The 20,583-nt window shown below is 38.4% G+C and overlaps 1 protein-coding gene across 2 annotated transcripts in view; it reads right to left on the minus strand.

The window, feature by feature from the left end:
• Positions 1-1,353: 1,353 nt before the first annotated feature.
• LOC126360331 (TBC1 domain family member 9-like) overlaps positions 1,354-20,583 on the minus strand; it is a 184,812-nt gene continuing 165,582 nt past the window's right edge. For both annotated transcript variants that reach the window (XM_050007700.1, XM_050007701.1), the window contains exons 21-22: positions 16,301-16,416; positions 1,354-3,642 (exon numbers count right to left, since the gene is read on the minus strand). In XM_050007700.1, coding sequence (XP_049863657.1) covers positions 3,409-3,642; positions 16,301-16,416 — 350 coding nt within the window. In that variant the 3' untranslated portion in view covers positions 1,354-3,408. The remainder of the gene's footprint in view (positions 3,643-16,300; positions 16,417-20,583) is intronic.

A 20,583-nucleotide genomic window follows, 5' to 3' on the forward strand; every position in this document is an offset into this window, starting at 1 on the left:
TAATCTAGCAAATGCTAAGATATCAATAGGAGCTGGCCAGCAACTATATAGTATAATAGAGGGGCAGCAGCTTTTTTCATAGTAGCAGTTGCAATTATAATTTACTTGATTAAAAGTAGCTTACATAGGTACAGGAATGGATACCATTAACATTGACAGTTTATTAATAATACATTATACACGTCAAGCTTCCACCATTTGCTTGTCTTTTATTAATGTATACCTTGACGCATTCCACATCCCTGAAGGATCACCTTCTTGACGGGATGTATGGAAAAGAATGAGTATGAATTTTCTGAAGTTTGTTGTGTGGACTGAAACAAATGCAAACTGATTAAAAGCAAATTAATTGGTAACGAGATATAATGGCCTTCAAGTGAAGAGTACGATTCATTCAGAAAGATCTACACTGGTGTGACCCTACAATGGAAGGCTGGAGCTTAGGTCCATTATGATGTTAAGCCACATGAGATGGAACATTAGCTCAAGTCACCTACACTGATTTATGGAAAAACCTACATTGATTTATGAAAACCACAGAAACTCAGTCAGTATTGGTGGACAGGGATTTGGGCCCCATTCCATGTGAATTACATATCCATCCAAAATAAGGCACATACAGAGTGGTGTAACATGCTTTACTTAGTGTGTGGGTGTTACCCACAACATCCCGTCACAATACCACCAAAATTACACAATTTTGTCCTGATTATGACGAGTATCTTGTTCTCTTCACACTAGTGTGGACTGTGTACCATTGGTGCCTCTAATTCCTTGGTCAATGATTATGTCCCTCATCCCAGCTTAGCAAATCCATCTTTCTGCAGTACTGAGCTGCAGTACTGAGCACAAGTCCACACAGTTAGCCATCTGGTGAAGAGACCAACTGAGTCCATTTACTGGTAGACATTGTCTTGAAAGCTGTTACATTGATTCTGTTACATTCAATGGCTGCCTTAGCTGTTGGACAAGCAGCTGGCAATCATTAACAGATAATGGCATTGCTGTAACAGTTCTAGTTTGGTATGGTTTCACATTGGTTGTATCCATTGATTTGGAAACCATCCCACAACTTGACAATGAAACTTTATGGCACATGTAGCATCTGTGATGTGTCTTCCTCTTGTGAGCCAACTTTCATTGTCAGATCATCCTATGCTCAACAGATGGGCCAACATGAACTTCTGTTGCACTTGCACAATATTTCAGAAACATTCTGAATGAAATGTTATCAGTTCTCGTTAACCATTTCCTTTGATGATATTTCAAACAGGAAGGTGTTACGGTGGTAACATCTGCCATTGTATAGTTCTGAATACCAGTGTATTTATCCATGTACAGAATTTACAGTAGTGAAAGGCAACAACAGTTTATTTTAGAACAATTGTTTATTTGCTTTTTACAGTATTAAATATGTTATTTGCTTTCAGCAAGAGTTTTCACTTATCACAGGCTTCAGTTCCAATGAAGCCAGTGTACTTCAAGGAGCACCTTTGCATCTACACATACAGAACTAAAATTTTGACGAGAGTAAATTATGTAGCCAATAAAATTGTAAAAAATTTGTAATAAACTGAAGGGCTTATGAGGCAAAAAATTATGTTTAACTTCAAAGATAAAACAATATATTTCTAAATGTGTGTTTACCAAGTTTTTAGGTCATAAAACTCACTACATGGGAGGTTTAAACTGTAATCACAATGAACTATTTTAGCAAGAGGCATTTTCTTTAATGCACTTGCTAATAAAACTGTACTGTCAGGGACTAACAACATGGAAATGTATTTTTTCCTACACTATATACAACTTTCATGAGAGCAGTGGAATACATACATAAATCAAATAAATAAAATGCAGAGTACAAGTTAATACTTTGATTAATATATCACAATTCAACAAATGTATCCAATATTTGTAAAGTACCGACTGTTAGTTGTGTTTCGTTCATTACAAACACTATATATTTCTATATTTTTATAATGGAACAAGTTAATCATTTCATATCGCTCAATACAGGGAAAAGTTACATACATACATTAAAACCATTCTAAATCGCTGTTATGTACAGATGGGACAGTCAATAATTACATAAGTTTTAGCAAAAACATCACTGACATCATTTAAATATAAGTTTCTCTGCAGTCTTCACCATAACTCATGAATGATAATACACATATACAAACTGAATGCAATAAATCACAGAAATTAATTTAAATTTCATAATAAAAATAAAAAATAGCCCACTTGAAGTCACAAAAGGTGCAACAGTAGCTTATGAAACAAAAATAAAATGCTATTGAGAATTCTGAAGAGAAAGTAGAACAAAAAATGTGAAAATTTATTTATTTTTTTTAAAAAAAAAGAAGGAGCCCATTAAGGGCCTTATGCCTAAAGAGCTAAAAATTCAACAGAAGCATTATTGTCTGTAGTTAATTACTATTACACAGTCTGCCTCTCTGGACAAAGAAACTGGAATGACTATCTCTCACAAAAAAAAGCCACACACCAAGGGTATTTTGTTTATAGCAATGTACATGCTAATGTCTGCACCTTTTATGCTAATAAGTGTATCTCATAACTGTTTTTATTTACTATAAATGAAGTTACATAGTGTGTACATATGGTTACATAGGGGAAGTATACAGTTAAGACAGAATCCCAGTTTTGAGTGATCTATTAATGTAATTAAAATATCACATCACCATAAAGAATCAATAATGCAAACTAACACCCTGACAAACTGGACACTGTTTCTGCAGTCTTTTAAACTACTAGCAATTCTATAAATTTCATTTTACTTTTACAGAGACTTGATACAATTTCTGCATGTCTGGCATTTTATACAATGACCAGTATTGTCAGTAAATCAAATAGTCAATATTCACAATTCAAACAGCACTGCATGTACCAGGAAAATGAATTTTCTCCAGGTACATGTAAATCATAAGAGTAGAGCTCAATATGTTGTATTATATCTGCATTAATGAACCTTTAAGGGACCACCTGGAGCCCTTTAATTGTAATATCTGAAATCTGACGTCACACAATGATCTTTATAAATATAAACTGATTCCAGCAAAATGACCAAAACTGTGTGTGTGTGTGTGTGTGTGTGTGTGTGTGTGTGTGTGTGTGTGTGTGTGTGTGTGTGTGTGTCTGTGTTTTACAAAAATAAATACCAGTATGATGGAAAGTTATCCATCTTGTTTGCCAAGGAAGCCTTCAATGTCTTTTTACCAGCTATTTCTTAACATACTACCACAATACAGCAAATATACAAATTTCTGTTACCAGCATTATAAAATACACTTGCAATTATTTGTTTTATAAAAACATGTACACTAACACAGGCCACTACAACTGTCTTAGAAAAGCTGTTCCACTGTACAAAAACAATGTTTATCTCATTTAAACAGTAAGACTATGCAGCCTATTAAAGCGACGGCCACGGAGACGCATTATGCCATCTGCCAAAGATGTCCGTTGGCTGAAGAATTCAACTATTGGTTGGCCTGTTAGTACAGTGGCTAGAAACTGCTCAATACTGATGGACCAATATGGGTCAGCAGTGCTATTGCTGTTGCCATTAACCCCAGGGTTTCCGTTACGATCAGGTGTTGCAGTTACAAGAGCTGGCCCAGGCTGTAGAGAAATTTGTAGTTTTTTTACTGATAAGTATGTAATTTCAAGAAAGTAAAAGGCAAGAATTTGATTGTTTCTCTGCAACAATATTCTAGGAGAAAGGATTAATTAGAAAACACAGTCTGACTAACTGGCATGAATGGTGATAATGATAATGTCAGTCCGCAAAATAAATATAGGCAAAAAATAAAATGAAAATGAAAGTGGCTCTGAAGCATGTTGAGGGAGTGGGGGGGGGAGGGGGGGAGAGAGAGGGGGGAGGGGAGGGAGGGGGAGAGAGGGGAGGGAGAGGGGGAGGGAGAGGGGGGAGGGAGGGGGAGGGAGTGGGGGGAGAGAGGGGGAGAGAGATGGGGGAGGGAGAGAGAGAGAGGGAGAAGGGAGGGAGAGAGAGGGAGAAGGGAGGGGGAGGGAGTGAGAGGGAGTGAGTGAGAGGGAGTGAGTGAGAGGGAGGGGGGAGGGAGGGTAAGGGATGTAGGGGGAGGGAGGGTAAGGGATGTAGGGGGGAGGGAGGGGAAGGGATGTAGGGGGGAGGGAGGGGAAGGGATGGAGGGGGGAGGGAGGGTAAGGGATGGAGGGGGAGGGAGGGGAAGGGATGGAGGGGGAGGGAGGGGAAGGGATGGAGGGGGAGGGAGGGGAAGGGATGGAGGGGGAGGGAGGGGAAGGGAGGGAGGCGGAGGGAGGGGAAGGGAGGGAGGCGGAGGGAGGGGAAGGGAGGGAGGCGGAGGGAGGGGAAGGGAGGGAGGCGGAGGGAGGGGAAGGGAGGGAGGGGGAGGGAGGGGAACGGAGGGAGGGGGAGGGAGGGGAACGGAGGGAGGGGGAGTGGAAGGGAGGGAGGGGAAAGGAGGGAAGGGAGGGAGGGGAAGGGAGGGAAGGGAGGGAGGGGAAGGGAGGGAAGGGAGGGAAGGGAGGGGAAGGGAGGGGAAGGGAGGGGAAGGGAGGGAGGGAGGGGAGGGAGGGAGGGAGGGGAGGGAGGGAGGGGAGGGAGGGAGGGAGGGGAGGGAGGGAGGGAGGGGAGGGAGGGAGGGGAGGGAGGGAGGGGAGGGAGGGAGGGGAAGGGAGGGAGGGGGAGGGGAAGGGAGGGGGAGGGGAAGGGAGGGGGAGGGGAAGGGAGGGAGGGAGAGAGTTGTTGAATACTCTCATTATAAAAAAAAATTGTATGTTTCTTGTACAGAAGGAGAACTAACGTAAATAATGGATTAGTAGCAGATGGATGTTGTAGTCGTCAGCTGGTTTGAGTCAGTTCTGCATGTTACTCTATCATATCTGCAGCCTGCATCCTTTTGAACCTGCTTACTGTATTCAGCTCTTATCTCCCACTATTTTTTTACAGCCCAAATTTCCCTCCGTTACTAAATTGGTGACTTCTTGATGTCTCAGAATGAGTACTATAGACCAATTCCTGCCACAAACTTCTTTCCTCCCCAATTCTGTTCAGTACCTTCTGATCAGTTACATGATTTACCCTCCTAATCTTCAGCATTCTTCTGTAGTACCATTTTTGAGATTTTTTTATTCCATTTTTGTCAGAACTACTTATTGTCTACATTTCATTCCTGTACAAGGCTAACTTCAAATACCTTCAGAAGAGACTTCCTACAATTTAAAGTGAGTTTAGATATTAGCAAATTCCTCTTTTCAGAAATGCTTTTCCTGCTGTAGATAGTCTACATTTTATAGACCCCCTACTTCACTGACCATCAATTATTTTACTGCCCAGGTGGCAAAATTCATCTACTATTGTTTGTGTCTCATTTCCTAACCTGCTTCTCACAGTATCATCTGATCTAATTCAACTTGTTCCATTTTCATTATTTGGCTCTTGTAAATGTTGGTCTTAAATCCTCTATTTAACTGCTCTTCCAAGTCCTTGCTGTCTCTGACACAATTATGGTCTCATCAGCAAACCTCGAAGCTTTATTTCTTACCCCTGAACTTTGGTTCCTTCTCCAAATTTTTCTTCGCTTTCCTTGATGCTCAATGTACAGAGTGAATAGCATTGGAGATAGGCTACAACCTGGCCTCACTCCCTCGTCAACCACTACTTCCCTTTCATGATCTTCCACCCTTTTAATTGCTATCTGGTTTCTGTACAAATTGTAAATAGCCTTTAGCTGCCTTTATTTTACCCCAGCTATATTATAATTTCAAAGAGAGTATTCCAGTCAGCACTGCCAAAGCTTTCTCCAAGTCTACAAATGCTGTAAATGTAGGCTTGTCTTTTCTTAACCTGTATAAGATAAGTCATTGGATCAGTATTGCCTCGCATGTTCCAAAATTTTTGACGCAATCTGATCTTCCCCAAGGTCCACTTCTACCACTTTTTCCATTCTTCTGTAAATAATTTGTGTTAGTACTTTGCAACCATGACTTAATAAACTGATTGTTCAGTAACATTCACATCTGGCAGCATGTTCCCTCTTTGGAAAAGGACTTATTTACATACTTCCTGAAGTGTGAGGGTATTTCATCAACTATCTGATATATCTTGCACACAAGCTGAATATTTTTTTCCATGTCTATTTCTCAAAAGGATCTTAGTAACTTGTCAAGCACAGTCCACGAGACCTATTACTACTGTAGTTTTTCAGTGCTTTGTCAAATTCTTCTCACATTATCATATCTCCAAACACACATTAATCTAGAACCTCTTCCCTTTCTATAATACTGCTTTCCCTTGCATAGCCCCTCTATATATTCCACCTTTCAGCATAGCCCACACATCGTATAATAAGCACATCAGACAAAAATTAGAAACCACAAGATAAATCACAATAATACAGTGGAACACTATATCTAACCTTGATAATGACCTCAATTCGGCAAGGAAATCATTGATGTTTAGACCCATCAAACTACCAAATTGTGTTGATATTGATTACTACATTCTGCATCTATATACACACTCTGCAAGCCATTGAATGGTGTATAATGAAGGGCAGCCTGTACCACTCTACTATTCATCTCCTTTCTTATTACAAATGAAAATGTATGAAAAATGACTATATATGCCTCCATTGACACACTGATTTATCTTGCCTTCACAATCCTTACATGAAATGTACGTTGGCGACAGTAGAATCATTCTGCTGTTAGCTGCAAACGCCTGTTCTTCTGTATCTTCTGTTAATCTGACCTCGCGAAGATCTTCAATGCTTGAGCAGTACTCAAAAATGGTTTGTCGAAGTATTCTACATACAGTCTCCATTGTAAATCAGCAACAGTTCCCTAAAACTTTCCCAATAAACCAAAGCTCAATATTTGCCTTCCTTACTACTATCCTTATGTGCTCATTGCATTTCATATAGCTTTGTAATATCCTATCTTGATTTGTAACATTCAGCCTAGATATTTACTCAGTGTGTCACACTGCACACCACTAAAACTGTATTCGAACATTTCAAATTTGTTTTTCCTCCTCACCTGTATTCATTTAAATTTTTCTACATTTATTGCAAGTTGACATTCATCACAACAAATAGAAATTCTGTCCAAATCAACCCATATCTACAATATCTCAATGACTGAAGCACCTTAGTAAACAGTTGCAGATTGCTCCACATGCTATCCATGCACACAAAGAACAAGAACTTCCCTGGAGTACTCCTGACGATACCCTTACCTCTGGTGTGCACTCGCCATAGAGGACAACACACTTGGTTCTATTACTTAAGAAGTCTTCAAGCAATTCCCGTATCTGGGAACCTATTTTATACATTTGGAACGTCATTAAAACTCTGGAGTGAGATATCATGTCAAACACTTCCCAGAAATCTAGGAATATGCAATCTGTCAATTGCCCTACATCCACAGTTCACAGAATAGTGTGCGAGAAAAGGGCATGCTGTGTTTTAGATGAGCAATGCTTTCTAAACCCATGCTGATTTGTGTACAGAGGCCTTTATGTCTCAAGGAAATTTATTATCTTCAAACTTGGAACATGTTCAAGAAGTCTTCGGCATACCAATTTTAAGTTCTCAGGTCTGTTCCTTTACCCTTCTTATAAATAGGAGTCACCTATGCTTTTTCCAGTCACTTGGGACTTTGTGTTGCACAAGATATTTGCAATAAATGCAAGCTAAATAAGGGATTAGCGCCAGAGAGTACTCTTCGTAAAACCAAATTGAAATTCCTTCTGGACACAGCGGCTTATTTGTTTTCAACTCATTCACTCACTGTTTCTATGTCCTCCACTTGAGAACCTTTGCAACTGTAAGTTTGTACGATTCTCCTGTGCAAATGATTTTTTAAAAGCCAAATTTAAAACTGGAGCTTTCCTTTCACTACCTTCTATTGCTACACTAGATAGGTCGATGAATGACTGGATAGCAACCTTTGACAAGCTTAGTGTTTTTACATTGAACTGGAATTTTCTCAGGTTCTTGGCAAGAACCTTCACAATGGTGTGACTGTGGAATAGTACTATGCTTCATGCATCGATTTTCTTATAGATGCATGTATTTCTACTAAAATTTGCTTGTCAACCTTAATCCACTTATGCAGCACATATTTCTCCAGAGATGATTCACAATTTGTTTAAACCTTGTTCATAATTCATCTATGTCCATCACATTGGAGCTAAACTATAGCCATTCATTGCCTGAGTAGGATGCTAACAACTGCTTATCTGCTCTTTCCAGGATAAATACTCTCCTAGCCTCCTTGTGGATTTATTAACTTCAGTAATCATCTTTGCTATATGATACCATGATCACTAATACTTGTCTCTACACAGACACTGATACTGTTTCACCTGTTGTTCTCAATTTAGTGGGCCAGTCAATGTGAAATAGACTGTTCAACTGTTCCTTGTACAAGCAACATATGTGTGAATATGACTGTTGTCTTCTTGGAAGAAACGAGTGTCCACGGCATACTCATCATGAATAAGCAGATGAAGGTGCAACACTCGGTCACTGAGGTTGATGAAATAAACACTGTGGTTAATACAGAACCACCTCTGGCCTAAATGAGGTTTAAATGCCTCACTGAGTCATCAGTGAATTGACACTACATGTCATTTAAAAAAAGGCAAACCCACAACTTATCAGACCACATTACATACTTCCAGTCTGCTACTGCCCGGTTTCTACTTTGTCATATTTGAGAGATACTGCTTTATGTGCCACTGTAAGCAGTGATCACTACAATGTATCATACTCCAAATGTCTACTGGAAGAGATTACCTTTGCAGTGCTCACTCATAAATACACTGAGATGGACCTGCATTCATTCACTAATAGCAGCACTTCTTGTAGGAGTTGAAATTAATTGTCGTTGACAAGGTGTGAAACTTTTCTCTGGTTCCTGTCGTTTATGACCACTGTTCTTATGATCTGTTACGTGACTGGGTGGTACACCATTCTTTGTAGGAATGTTGAACAGTCTATCCTCCAACGAATGGAGCAATTCCATTGATGGGTGGTGATGGCCATGTCCAAACAATTTCCTTTCACCACTCTAACACCTCTCCACAATGGCCTGTCTCGCTGCACTCATCCCATACAACCAACTGACACAGTGCCTCTTTCCTGCCAATACCTGTTATACACCAACTACATTGATACAGAGTGATGAGTGTAAGGGGATGACTAATAGTGAATCCATTGTGTTTAATTAACAGCTTTGTTATGACATGGTGGGCAATGACAGGCCACAGCAAAACACATAAATATGTACGTAAATGCTATTATTTTAGCTTCCACTGTTTTAAAGAGAGAGAAGGAGGAGATTTGAGGAGAGCGGGAGATTGGCTAGACTACGATAGGGATGGAAATTGGCCATATCCTATTCCTTACTCACTTTATAGAAACCACAGAAAAAATGGTCACACATCGATTTCAATCACACTCCTCTCAAATGTTAGTCCACTGCCTTACTTCACTCGGTATCCAAGAATGAGAGGTTTAGGATTTACACTAATATACTTTGTGCACCAGCAAGACTGTTCACTTGGAATTTGAAATACAAACAATAAACTAGAAGAAACTTACTTATTTAAAAGATTTAGAGGAGGAGAGATTCAACAAAACACACCATTATACCTTGTGTCTTTGTTGTTGTTGTCATTGTGTTGTTGTTGCTGTTGTCTTCAGTCCTGAGACTGGTTTGAGACAGCTCTCCATGCTAATCTATCCTATGCAAGCTTCATCATCTCCCAGTACCTACTGCAACCTACATCCTTCTGAATCTGCTTAGTGTATTCATCTCTTGGTCTCCCTCTACGATTTTTATCCTCCACGCTGCCCTCCAATGCTAAATTTGTGATCCCTTGATGCCTCAAAACATGTCCTACCAACCGATCCCTTCTTTTAGTCAAGTTGTGCCACAAGCTCCACTTCTCCCCAATTCTATTCAATACCTCCGCATTAGTTATGTGATCTACCCATCATACTTCAGCATTCACCACATTTCAAAAGCTTCTATTCTCTTATTGTCTAAACTATTTATCGTCCATGTTTCACTTCCATACATGGCTACACTCCATACAAATATTTTCAGAAACGACTTCCTGACACTTAAATCTATGCTCGATGTTAACAAATTTCTCTTCTCCAGAAACGTTTTCCTAGCCATTGCCAGTCTACATTTTATATCCTCTCTACTTCGACCATTGTCAGTTATTTTGCTCCTCAAATAGCAAAACTCATTTACTGCTGTAAGTGTCTCATTTCCTAATCTAATTCCCACAGCATCACCCGATTTAATTTGACTACATTCAATTATCCCTGTTTTGCTTTTGTTGATGTTCATCTTATATCCTCGTTTCAAGACACTGTCCATTCCGTTCAGCTGCTCATCCAGGTCTTTTGTTGTCTCTGACAGAATGACAATGTCAGCAGCGAACCTCAAAGTTTTAATTTTTTCCTCCATGGATTTTAACTCCTACTTTGAATTTTTCTTTTGTTTCCTTTACTGCTTGCTCAATATACAGAATGAATAGCATCAGGGAGAGGCTACAACCCTGTCTCACTCCCTTCCCAACCACTGCTTCCCTTTCATGCACCTTGATTCTTATAGCTGCCATCTGGTTTCTGTACAAATTGTAAATAGCCTTTCGCTCCCTGTATTATCCCTGACATCTTCAGGATTTGAAAGAGTATTCCAGTCAACATTGTCAAAAGCTTTCTCTAAGTCTACAAATACTAGAAATGTAGGTTTGCCTTTTCTTAATCTATTTTCTAAGATTAGTCATAGGGTCAGTATTGCCTCACATATTCCAACATTTCTACGGAGTCCAAACTGGACTTCCCTGAGGTCAGCTTGTACCAGTTTTTCCATTCATCTGTAAAGAATTCATGTTAGTATTCTGCAGCCGTGGCTTATTAAACTGATAGTTCAGTAATTTTCACATCTGTCAACACCTGCTTTCTTTGGGATTGGAATTATTATGTTCTTCTTGAAGTCTGAGGGTATTTTGCCTATCTCATACATCTTGCTCACTAGATGATAGAGTTTTGTTAGGCCTGGCTCTCCCAAGGCTGTCAGTAGTTCTAATGGAATGTTGTCTACTCCTCGGGCCTTGTTTCCACTTAGGTCTTTCAGTGTTCTGTCAAACTCTTCACGCAGTATCATGTCTCCTATTTTATCTTCATCTACATTCTCCTCCATTTCTATAATATTTGTCCTCAAGAACGTCACCCTTGTACAGACTGTCTATATACTTCTTCCACCTTCCTGCTTTTCCTTGTTTGCTTAGAACTGGGTTCCATCTGAGCTCTTGATATTCATGCAAGTGGTTCTCTTTACTCCAAAGGTCTCTTTAATTTTCCTGTAGGCAGTATCTATCTTACCCCTAGTGATATGCGCCTCTACATCCTTACATTTATCCTCTAGGCATCCCTGCTTAGCCATTTTGCACTTCCTGTCGATATCATTTTTGAGACATTTGTATTCCTTTTTGCCTGCTTCACTTACTGCATTTTTGTATTTTCTCCTTTCATCAATTAAATTCAGTATCTCTTCTGTTACCCAAGGATTTCTATTAGCCCTTATCTTTTTACCTATTTGATCATCTGCTACCTTGACTATTTTATCTCTCAAAGCTACCTATTCTCCTCCTACTGTATTTCTTTCCCCCATTCTTGTCGATCATTCCCTAATGCTCTCCCTGAAACTCTGTACAACCTCTGGGTCTTTCCATTTATCCAGGTCCCATCTCCTTGAATCTCCACCTTTTTGCAGTTTCTTCAGTTTTAATCTACAGTTCATAACCAATCGATTGTGGTCAGAGTCCTCCTAGTATCTCCAGGCTGCTTCCATGTATACAATCTTCTTCCATGATTCTTGAAACAAGTGTTAGCTACGATTAAGTTATGCTCTGTGCAAAATTCTACCAGGCAGCTTCCTCGTACATTTCTTCCCCCCAATCCATATTCACCTACTACATTTCCTTCTCTTCCTTTTCCTGGTATCGAGGAACCCATGACAAATTTTAGTCTCCCTTCACTATTTGAATAATTTCCTTTATCTCATCATACATTCCATCAATCTCTTCGTCATCTGCAGAGCTAGTTGGCATATAAACTTGTACTATTGTGGTAGGCGTGGGCTTCGTATCTATCTTGGCCACAATAATGCATTCATTATGCTGTTTGTAGTAGCTTACCCGCATTCCTATTTTCCTATTCATTATTAAACCTACTCCTGCATTGCCCCTATTTGATTTCTTATTTATAACCCTGTATTCATCTGGCCAGGGGTCTTGTTCTTCCTGCCACTGAAATTCACTAATTCCCACTGTATCTAACTTTAACCTATCCACTTCCCTTCTTGTGTCTTATAGAAAATGAAATTATAGAAACATTGGTTACAGCGATGATCTGAGATGGTAGTATCCGAACTACACTCCACCCACACAGTGAGGAGGCTACTATCAGAGTACAGACATAGTTTTAGAGTGAAAACATGTTAATACTCTACACAGTTGCAGTGGAAACCAAGAAAAGTACATTCCAAGTATCTAATATCTTCCTAAGCAGTATGTCAGCTGTGTGTAAAGACTGATTATAAGCCATGTTTATAACACATTTGAGGAAGCAGTGCTTAGACATATGCACTGCACCACTTTCGTACTAAGGTATGAGGATATAATTTTCATTACGTGAATAGTTGAAAAACTGAATCATACGTCAAGTACAACAGTATTACGTAAAAATAATTTGATCAATTTGTCAAGAATTGCAAATATGCTTTTAATGCCTTAACAACGATAGTGAGTATCACATGTAGTCCCCACACTAGCAAGAAGAAAGTGATTGCAACTGTTTGTCTCAAAAATTTTACAAACGTACAAGGACTGAATACCTTTGTTAATTTTAAGAATGACAAGAATGTTCACTGTAACAGCCATGTCAATAATTTATATCTCTGCAATAACAATAATTAGCAATAACTTTATGAAAATTTTGTTCAGTGTTTATTATGACCAGGTGTGTCTACATTATGGATGTGTCATAAAACTGAAGCTTGCACAGCATGTCACGAGTTAATATTCAACCAGATGAATCTCAGAATTGCTACTTAATTTGCCATTTGAAGCCTGTGAAAAGAATCCATGCTGTAGAAAATGAGTTCTCTTATGGCACCTCCACGTGATCTCAGGAGGAGGAGGAGGAGGAGGAGGAGGAGGAGGAGGAGGAGGAGTTGTAGTAGTACTACTTGTTGCTATCTTCATTACTAAAAATGGTTTTATTCAGCTCTCCATGCTAGTATACCCTGTGAAAGCTGTCTGCATAACTACAGCAAAGTACCCCATCCACCCCTAAAAGTCCTGAAAATGGCTGTATATTCCTGGCATGTAAGTGTCATCAGCACAATATTTATAGTGGCATGTCGAAATAACAACTGTGAACAACATATGTGCATTTGACCAATCAGCTGTGACCAGTCAGTATTGAGAAGTGGAAGTGTGGCCATTGTGAACTGTTACATCACAGATTTCAATGGAGCAACAGCCTTCAATCAAGTGTTCAAGGCATTCTCCAGAATGTTTTGAATAAGGGAAAAATGAGTCCAAAACTTGTCCCACACACTTCGACTCCCAGGAAAAAGCAGTAATGTGGAAGCCTGCCACTACTTCATTAAAATTCAACATGCAGACAGTTCTTTTCTGAAAAATTAATCACAGGTGATAAGGCTTAGTGTTATCAATATGAATCTTCCACAAAATGACAAAGTGTAGATGTTCACATATTGGTCACTGACATAACCAACATTCAAGCCAATGTGACACGCAAGTTGATCATCATTCCAAAAGAGGACTATTCTGACAATTTCAGATGACTGTATGACTGTTTTGTGCAATGTACTCAAGTGGGGGAGACTATGCAGAACACCTGAAATATTTAAACTGCCATCTTCTCTTTTTGTTAGTAATCCAGTTTCGAAACTTTTTGGACTGAGGGGGTACATTCACTTGACTGTCCTTACTGCAGTCAAGCCTTGGTTTCTCTACACAGTTCTTACACCCAGCCCCCGCCCTCTCCACTTCTCTCCATAAACAAATCAACCATTCTTTGATATTTCAGAATGTGTTCTATTGAGTCATCTCTTCTTTTAATCAAGTTGTTCTCTGATGCTCTCCCCCCCCCCCCCCCCCCCCATTTTATTCAAAGAATCTTGAACATTTTATGTAGCAATATATTCCTAAACCATCTTTTCACTTATTATCTGAACTGTTTATAATCCATTTTTTGCTTCCATACAATGCTACACTCCCAAAAAATACCTTCAGAAAAGACTTCTTAACACTTGAGCTTGTATTAGATGTTGAAGTATTTCTGAAAAAGAGAAACACTTTCCTTGCTTTGCCAGTCTACAGTTTGTATCCTCTCTTCTTTGTTCACTATAAGTTGCATCATTGGTAAACTAGTGGACATATAATGAATCCCACATATGCGAAACTGAAGCTCCAATGCATGAGTGTACAGGGATACTCTTCAGGTTGGGCATAAATGAGCACCTGTGTTAAGATTCAGCAATGGCCTATTCAAACAAAGTTTTAATGTGTAGGTTAAGGTTGTTGAAATGATTCTGTAGGTTTTTGGTACTGTTATGTTTGAGGTCCTACTGGGCATCATTCAGCAGTCTGGGATCTCCATTCAGCTTGCTGACATCAACACAAGCTTTTGCCTGTAGTGTGCAGTATGCTTTGTCATGGAGTATAACCAATTGCAAGGTTCCGTGGAGGAGCCGTGAAATAAATAATGATGTATAATCTATGTAAAAAAAAGATATATATTTAAAAATGAGATAGTTTTGATAAAACTCAAGTTCCCAAGTTACATACTAAACTAGAATTGTACTTTGACGGAATAAACCAATCATTATTATTGTCAATATGCCTCTCTTATTGAAAGTATAAATTGGTACATGAAGATCATCTGGTAGAAGTGAGAGTTCTGATTTTTTTAAAAAAAAAAAAAAACCACACACACTAAGACCAATGGAACCCTCACAAATGGATCATTTACTAGCTGACTGAAGAAGAATAAGAAGAGGAGGAAGTAGTAGTAGCAGAAGCAAAAAATATTTTAATAGCATCAGACATAATGATTTTTGTCTCAGAGCCTCCTGTTAGCATTATACTAGAGGGAAGTTTGGCTCTGTGGCTTAGTGGTCAGCCTGTGGTTTCGACATTCAGTGCTACCATGGAAAGACAGGAACTGGGTCCAATGGTGAGGACAACTGAGGTGAAACATGAAGAAGCAGCTGCTCGAGTTTTGATAGTACATATTACCAGCTGCAGGAGTGGTGGGTGTGCAAATAAAAAAATTCCTTGAATCCACTGATATGCTAGGCAGATAGTCTAGCTACTGTTGGTAGGTCAGGTTGATGTCAGATGATGGCACTACATAGTTTATTAATTTATTTCTCCTCTGTGAAGCTACAATTTGTCACCTACTGTGGAAGCGATGAAAACCTCAAAAATTTCATGACTGTAATTCCAGTCTGAATTCAGTTAGTTCCAAAATAATATGAATTGGTGCTCCACCACATTCCACTAGTGTCAAAAAATTGAATTTGGGCAATGCTACCCAGCAAATGGAATAAAATATTGACCAGGTCTGCCAGTATTTCTAGCTGACTCCTTTGGGAATTAACACTAATCACACATCAGAGATATAAGAATTGTGTGTCTCCTAAGGCAAAACTGCCCGAAGTCTTTTCAGACCTGCAGAAAGAGAAGTAGGTGCTCTAACTTACCAGGTATTTCATATTTCACATTGTCAATGTATCACTCTGTAACACATTCTGGCAACATCAAAAGCTAAATTGCTAAGATATATATGCAGTACACAGGAAAATAAAGTACAAGAAATTAAGGGACATGTCTAATTAAATGGCCAGTACAGAACTACTCAAACATGCAACAGATAACATACAGTCAAAATGAATAATGTGTGCAACAATAATATCAAAGAATTTAAATCAGAAACAGTTTACTGTGCAAAAGATAGAGCAGTACCCTTATCAACAAATAATTAAAATTCTGTTCAGAGCACTTCCTTTATGCTGATTCTAGTTTGTCTGTTTTTATCAAATCTTGCAAGGCAGGTGGAAAATCAAAGAAGAAACCTTCCAATTTTGGCATGTGCTCTATACAGAAAATGTACTATGTGAGATTTTGCAAGGATACTATATAAGATATACACTTTACCTGTTCCATTCGTGAGCTCCAGTGAGCAGCTGCAGCATCAGCCAGGCTATCTACGGATTCTTCCCTTTCAAGATAGAACTTTTTCCCAACATCTCCCAACTGTAATAGCAGTGTTCCTAACACAGAGGAAAACAACAGTTCAATAGTGTGATCTGTTTCACAAATGGGAACCAAGTAAATATTCAATGGATGAAAGCTATCTAATTTACAAAGTAAATAAACTCATCCTACAAAAATATTAATTCCAAGTAACATGTACATCTAATGATTTGTGTATTCAGTCGGCACAATGTAGAGGTGCACACAATTATTGTGCCCTGACAGTAGTCATAGGATGAAAATGGATTTTATTACAATGTTTTTCAAAACATATTCTCTCTCTATTTTCTAGGAAAATGCACTGCATCAGAAAATGTAAGAAGATATTATGATTTTCAAAATACTGTAAACTACCTGTGGATTGATGAGGTAAGTAATACAAGAAAATATTGTTACATCATAATTATTTCTTAAATGAAAATCTCAAGATAATAATTCCCCTCTCCTTAAAAGTGATCTAATTCCCAGTTTCTAGTATTTTGAGTGTCAATAGGACATTAAATTTTGCTCATAGGAATATAAAATAGATTCACTTAGCACTCCACCAAAATTAATACATTTTGTTACAAGAGGATCACTTGGAAAGTAAAGAATGATTTGTTTTGACTTGTGATGATGTCTCCCCACCACCATCACTGGCCAACCACTGCTCTTTATACTCATCTACCTCAGTTTGGGGGCTGTTATGATACAATAAGATTTTATACTTCTCAGTGTGGAATTTTAAAACTGTTTGGTTGGTTGACTGATTTGGGGGAGGGTACCAAACAGTGAGGTCATCAGTCCCATCAGATTAGGGAAGGATGAAGAAGGAAGTCATCCGTGCCCTTTCGTAGGAAAAATCCTGAGATTTACTTAAAGTGATTTAGGGAAACCATGGAAAACCTGAATTAGGATGGAAGGATGCAGGTTAAAACTGTCATCCTCCTGACTGTGAATCCAGTACGCTAACCACTGTGTCATCTCGCTCGGTAACAAAACTGACAACCTCACCAAGTGAGAGATGCACAGTGCTATCTGCTTTTTGAAGGTGCAAGAAGTCCAACTCATTGAAATTTATACACAAGTAACTGAGGTTTATGGTAATATATTGAATGAGCAGTCAGTTTAGAAGTGGTGTATCATGTTTAATGACGGATGGGAGAATATTCACAATGAAGATCACTTGGGCTCGCTCTCTGACGGACTCAAAGCAAAGACTGAAACAAAAATCAAAGAAGAAATGTTTTTCACAGTTAGTGGGCTACACTCATTCTTTCCAGACTTTCAAGAACTGTGTTGTACAAGATTGTTAATGCACATCTAGGCTATAAAAAAGTGGGCGCTAGGTGAGTTCCTCAAATTTCGTCAGATGAACACACAACCAAATAAATGGCAGTTGCACTGAAATTTTTCAGTCACTACGAAAATGATTGTGATGACTTTTTGAATCATATTGTCACCATAAGAGCAGTGGCCTACTGTCAGACCCTTCAACAGCTTGGTCACGCCATTAAAAATAAGCAGCATAGGATCATAACCAGTGGAGTCATTGCCCTTCATGGGGCATCTGCAGGGGCAGGAGGGACATAGGACTTGGTTCACCTATTTCAGTGAAAAATTTTTCAACATCCACCTTAAGAGTCTGGACTTAGCGCCAAATGATCATCACTTATCCCTCATATTGAAAGACCTTTTGAGTGGAAGAAGCTACGGAAGTTGTGATGAACTTATAGAAACAGTTGATCAGTGGTTCAACGAGTTGGTGACAACTGAGATGCAGAAGGCATAGAAAAGATGGTAAAACAGGACAACAAGGCCTAAATTTGAATAGTGACCATGTAGAAAAGTAACTTGTGTATCAAACTGTATGTAAAATACAGTTTTGTTTAATTATGCCACATAAAAATTTCTGTAAAAAGAATTCATTACTTCCGAATGACCCTCATAGATGCAGTAACTTAGACCTCCCAAACTGTATGTAAAATACAGTTTTGTTTAATTATGCCACATAAAAATTTCTGTAAAAAGAATTCATTACTTCCGAATGACCCTCATAGATGCAGTAACTTAGACCTCCCAAACTGTATGTAAAATACAGTTTTGTTTAATTATGCCACATAAAAATTTCTGTAAAAAGAATTCATTACTTCCGAATGACCCTCATAGATGCAGTAACTTAGACCTCAGCCACAAAAATCACAAAGAATAATTCCTCAGATATCAAATTCTTGAGGTACATTAGTTCAAGCATATTAACTGTTTTTAACACTGTGTGTCAGCATTCATATAGCCAATGTAAGAGGGGATTATAAATGCTATTCAGTTCAATTCACATTTTCTGTTTTCTAGCAAGATATGTAGTGTGGTTTTTCTATGTCAAACATTATAAATTTAACTTATTTTATTTAAATCAACATAAAGATAAAGAAAGTTACCAACCATGAACCCTACGAGGAAAATCCAGTTCTACATCTATATACTCTACAAGCCACCTTACAGTGTGTGGCAGAAGGTAATTCGTGTACCACTGTCACTTTCTATTTCATCTGCAAATGATGCACAGGAAAAACAGCTTTTGGTAAGCCATAGTGTATGCTCAAATCTCTTTGATTTTATCTTCATGGAATTTTCATGATTTACACATAGGAGAAAGTAAGATTCTTTTTGTCTCATTTAGGAATATACTGTCCCAGAAATTTAACAGTAAATCATAATGTGATACACCATGCCTCTCTTGTAGCATCTGCCAGTGGAGTTTAATGACTATCAGTGTCATAGTTTCTCATTTACCATTAATTTGTTCAATCAATTATAATGTCCCACAGATCCTACCAAGAACAGCCACAAGTCAGGGATATGAAATGAGTCAGGGTATATTAACAAAATAACAGGAAATCTTAAACTTACTCTTTATCCCATATAAACAATAAGTAGTGTGTGACTATTAATGTCTACTTCTGATGCAAGCATTGCTGCTTGTTTGAAACTACATAATATCAGTCTTTGTGAGATTAAGACAAACTGTTAGCTATGACCAACTTCTACACCTAATGAGCTACCATGTGAATGCTAAGGTCGAGTCTGGATTCTGCTTGTTTCATTAGCAAAAATTAAAATATTTGAACTGCCCTTTGAAGTTTTTGGAAGAGAATTTATGTCTGTAAAAACATGTGTGGACCCAGTATCAATTCTTGTAAGAATCCACATTATGTTCCCCCATAGTGAGGTTACTTTCATGCCTGTGTCAGTCTGTCAATCAGACCCTCTGCTTTCTGTTACAAAAGTAAGACTCCATCCTGACAAGAGGTATGTCACTAATGCGATAAAACTTAAAATATTCCCATTGATTACCTTTAAACTGTCATTACTACAAGCTTGTGTATTTCCTGATACACTATTGTAGGACAGCATTCAAAGGGCTGTTTGATATCTATTCATTAACCTGAAGGGCTTGGAATATAACTACATTTTCTGCTTTTACAGCCTGTCTCCCTTTCTTCTTATGGGTTCTATGGTAGTGTGATAGGAACTTGTGCACATCAAGATGTACCTGTTCAATTTCAGTTGTTTCCATATGATGTTTTGATATGCATAACAAATCTGCTGAAATTCCAGCTATTCTTTCATTTTACTGTGATGATATAAGAAGTTCTTCCCTTTTATTAATGAGGCTTATGATGTTTTGATGTAAGACACTAAATGCATTTTCTTTAATGTCCTTGGTCCACTCCAACCTACCGTATTTTGTTCTGCTAGAAGTTTTTTTTATATATAACTATATTTATTCTGCATCTCTGTCTTTTATATGCATTTACCTTAAAAAGGTCTAGGAAACACACTGAAAATCATGAAGATGGGATGAATGTTGCCTATTAATGGAATCATTCACATGTAAAACATGATGTCTATGATTTGACCAAGTGAGAGGCAATATATAAATCATACCCATGTGTGAACAATCTTCTCCCCTCAGCAATTTTACAACATTTGTATCAACACATTCCACAGAATGTTTTATCCAGGGCTTATTGCATCACTCAAAGAGTGACATGATCTTCATGCTAGTGTGAGCAGCATCCTCAGCAATGTGCCTAATGTTAGACTCAATTACACAATTGTGGTTACAGTCCAACCCTGCACTATTATTACACACTCTTCTTTATCAAGATCCCTCCTTGAACTGCAAAATTGCAAGTGACATA

The sequence above is a fragment of the Schistocerca gregaria genome, chromosome 1 (assembly GCF_023897955.1).
Source record: "Schistocerca gregaria isolate iqSchGreg1 chromosome 1, iqSchGreg1.2, whole genome shotgun sequence".
In the NCBI taxonomy this organism is placed as follows: Eukaryota; Metazoa; Arthropoda; class Insecta; order Orthoptera; family Acrididae; genus Schistocerca; species Schistocerca gregaria.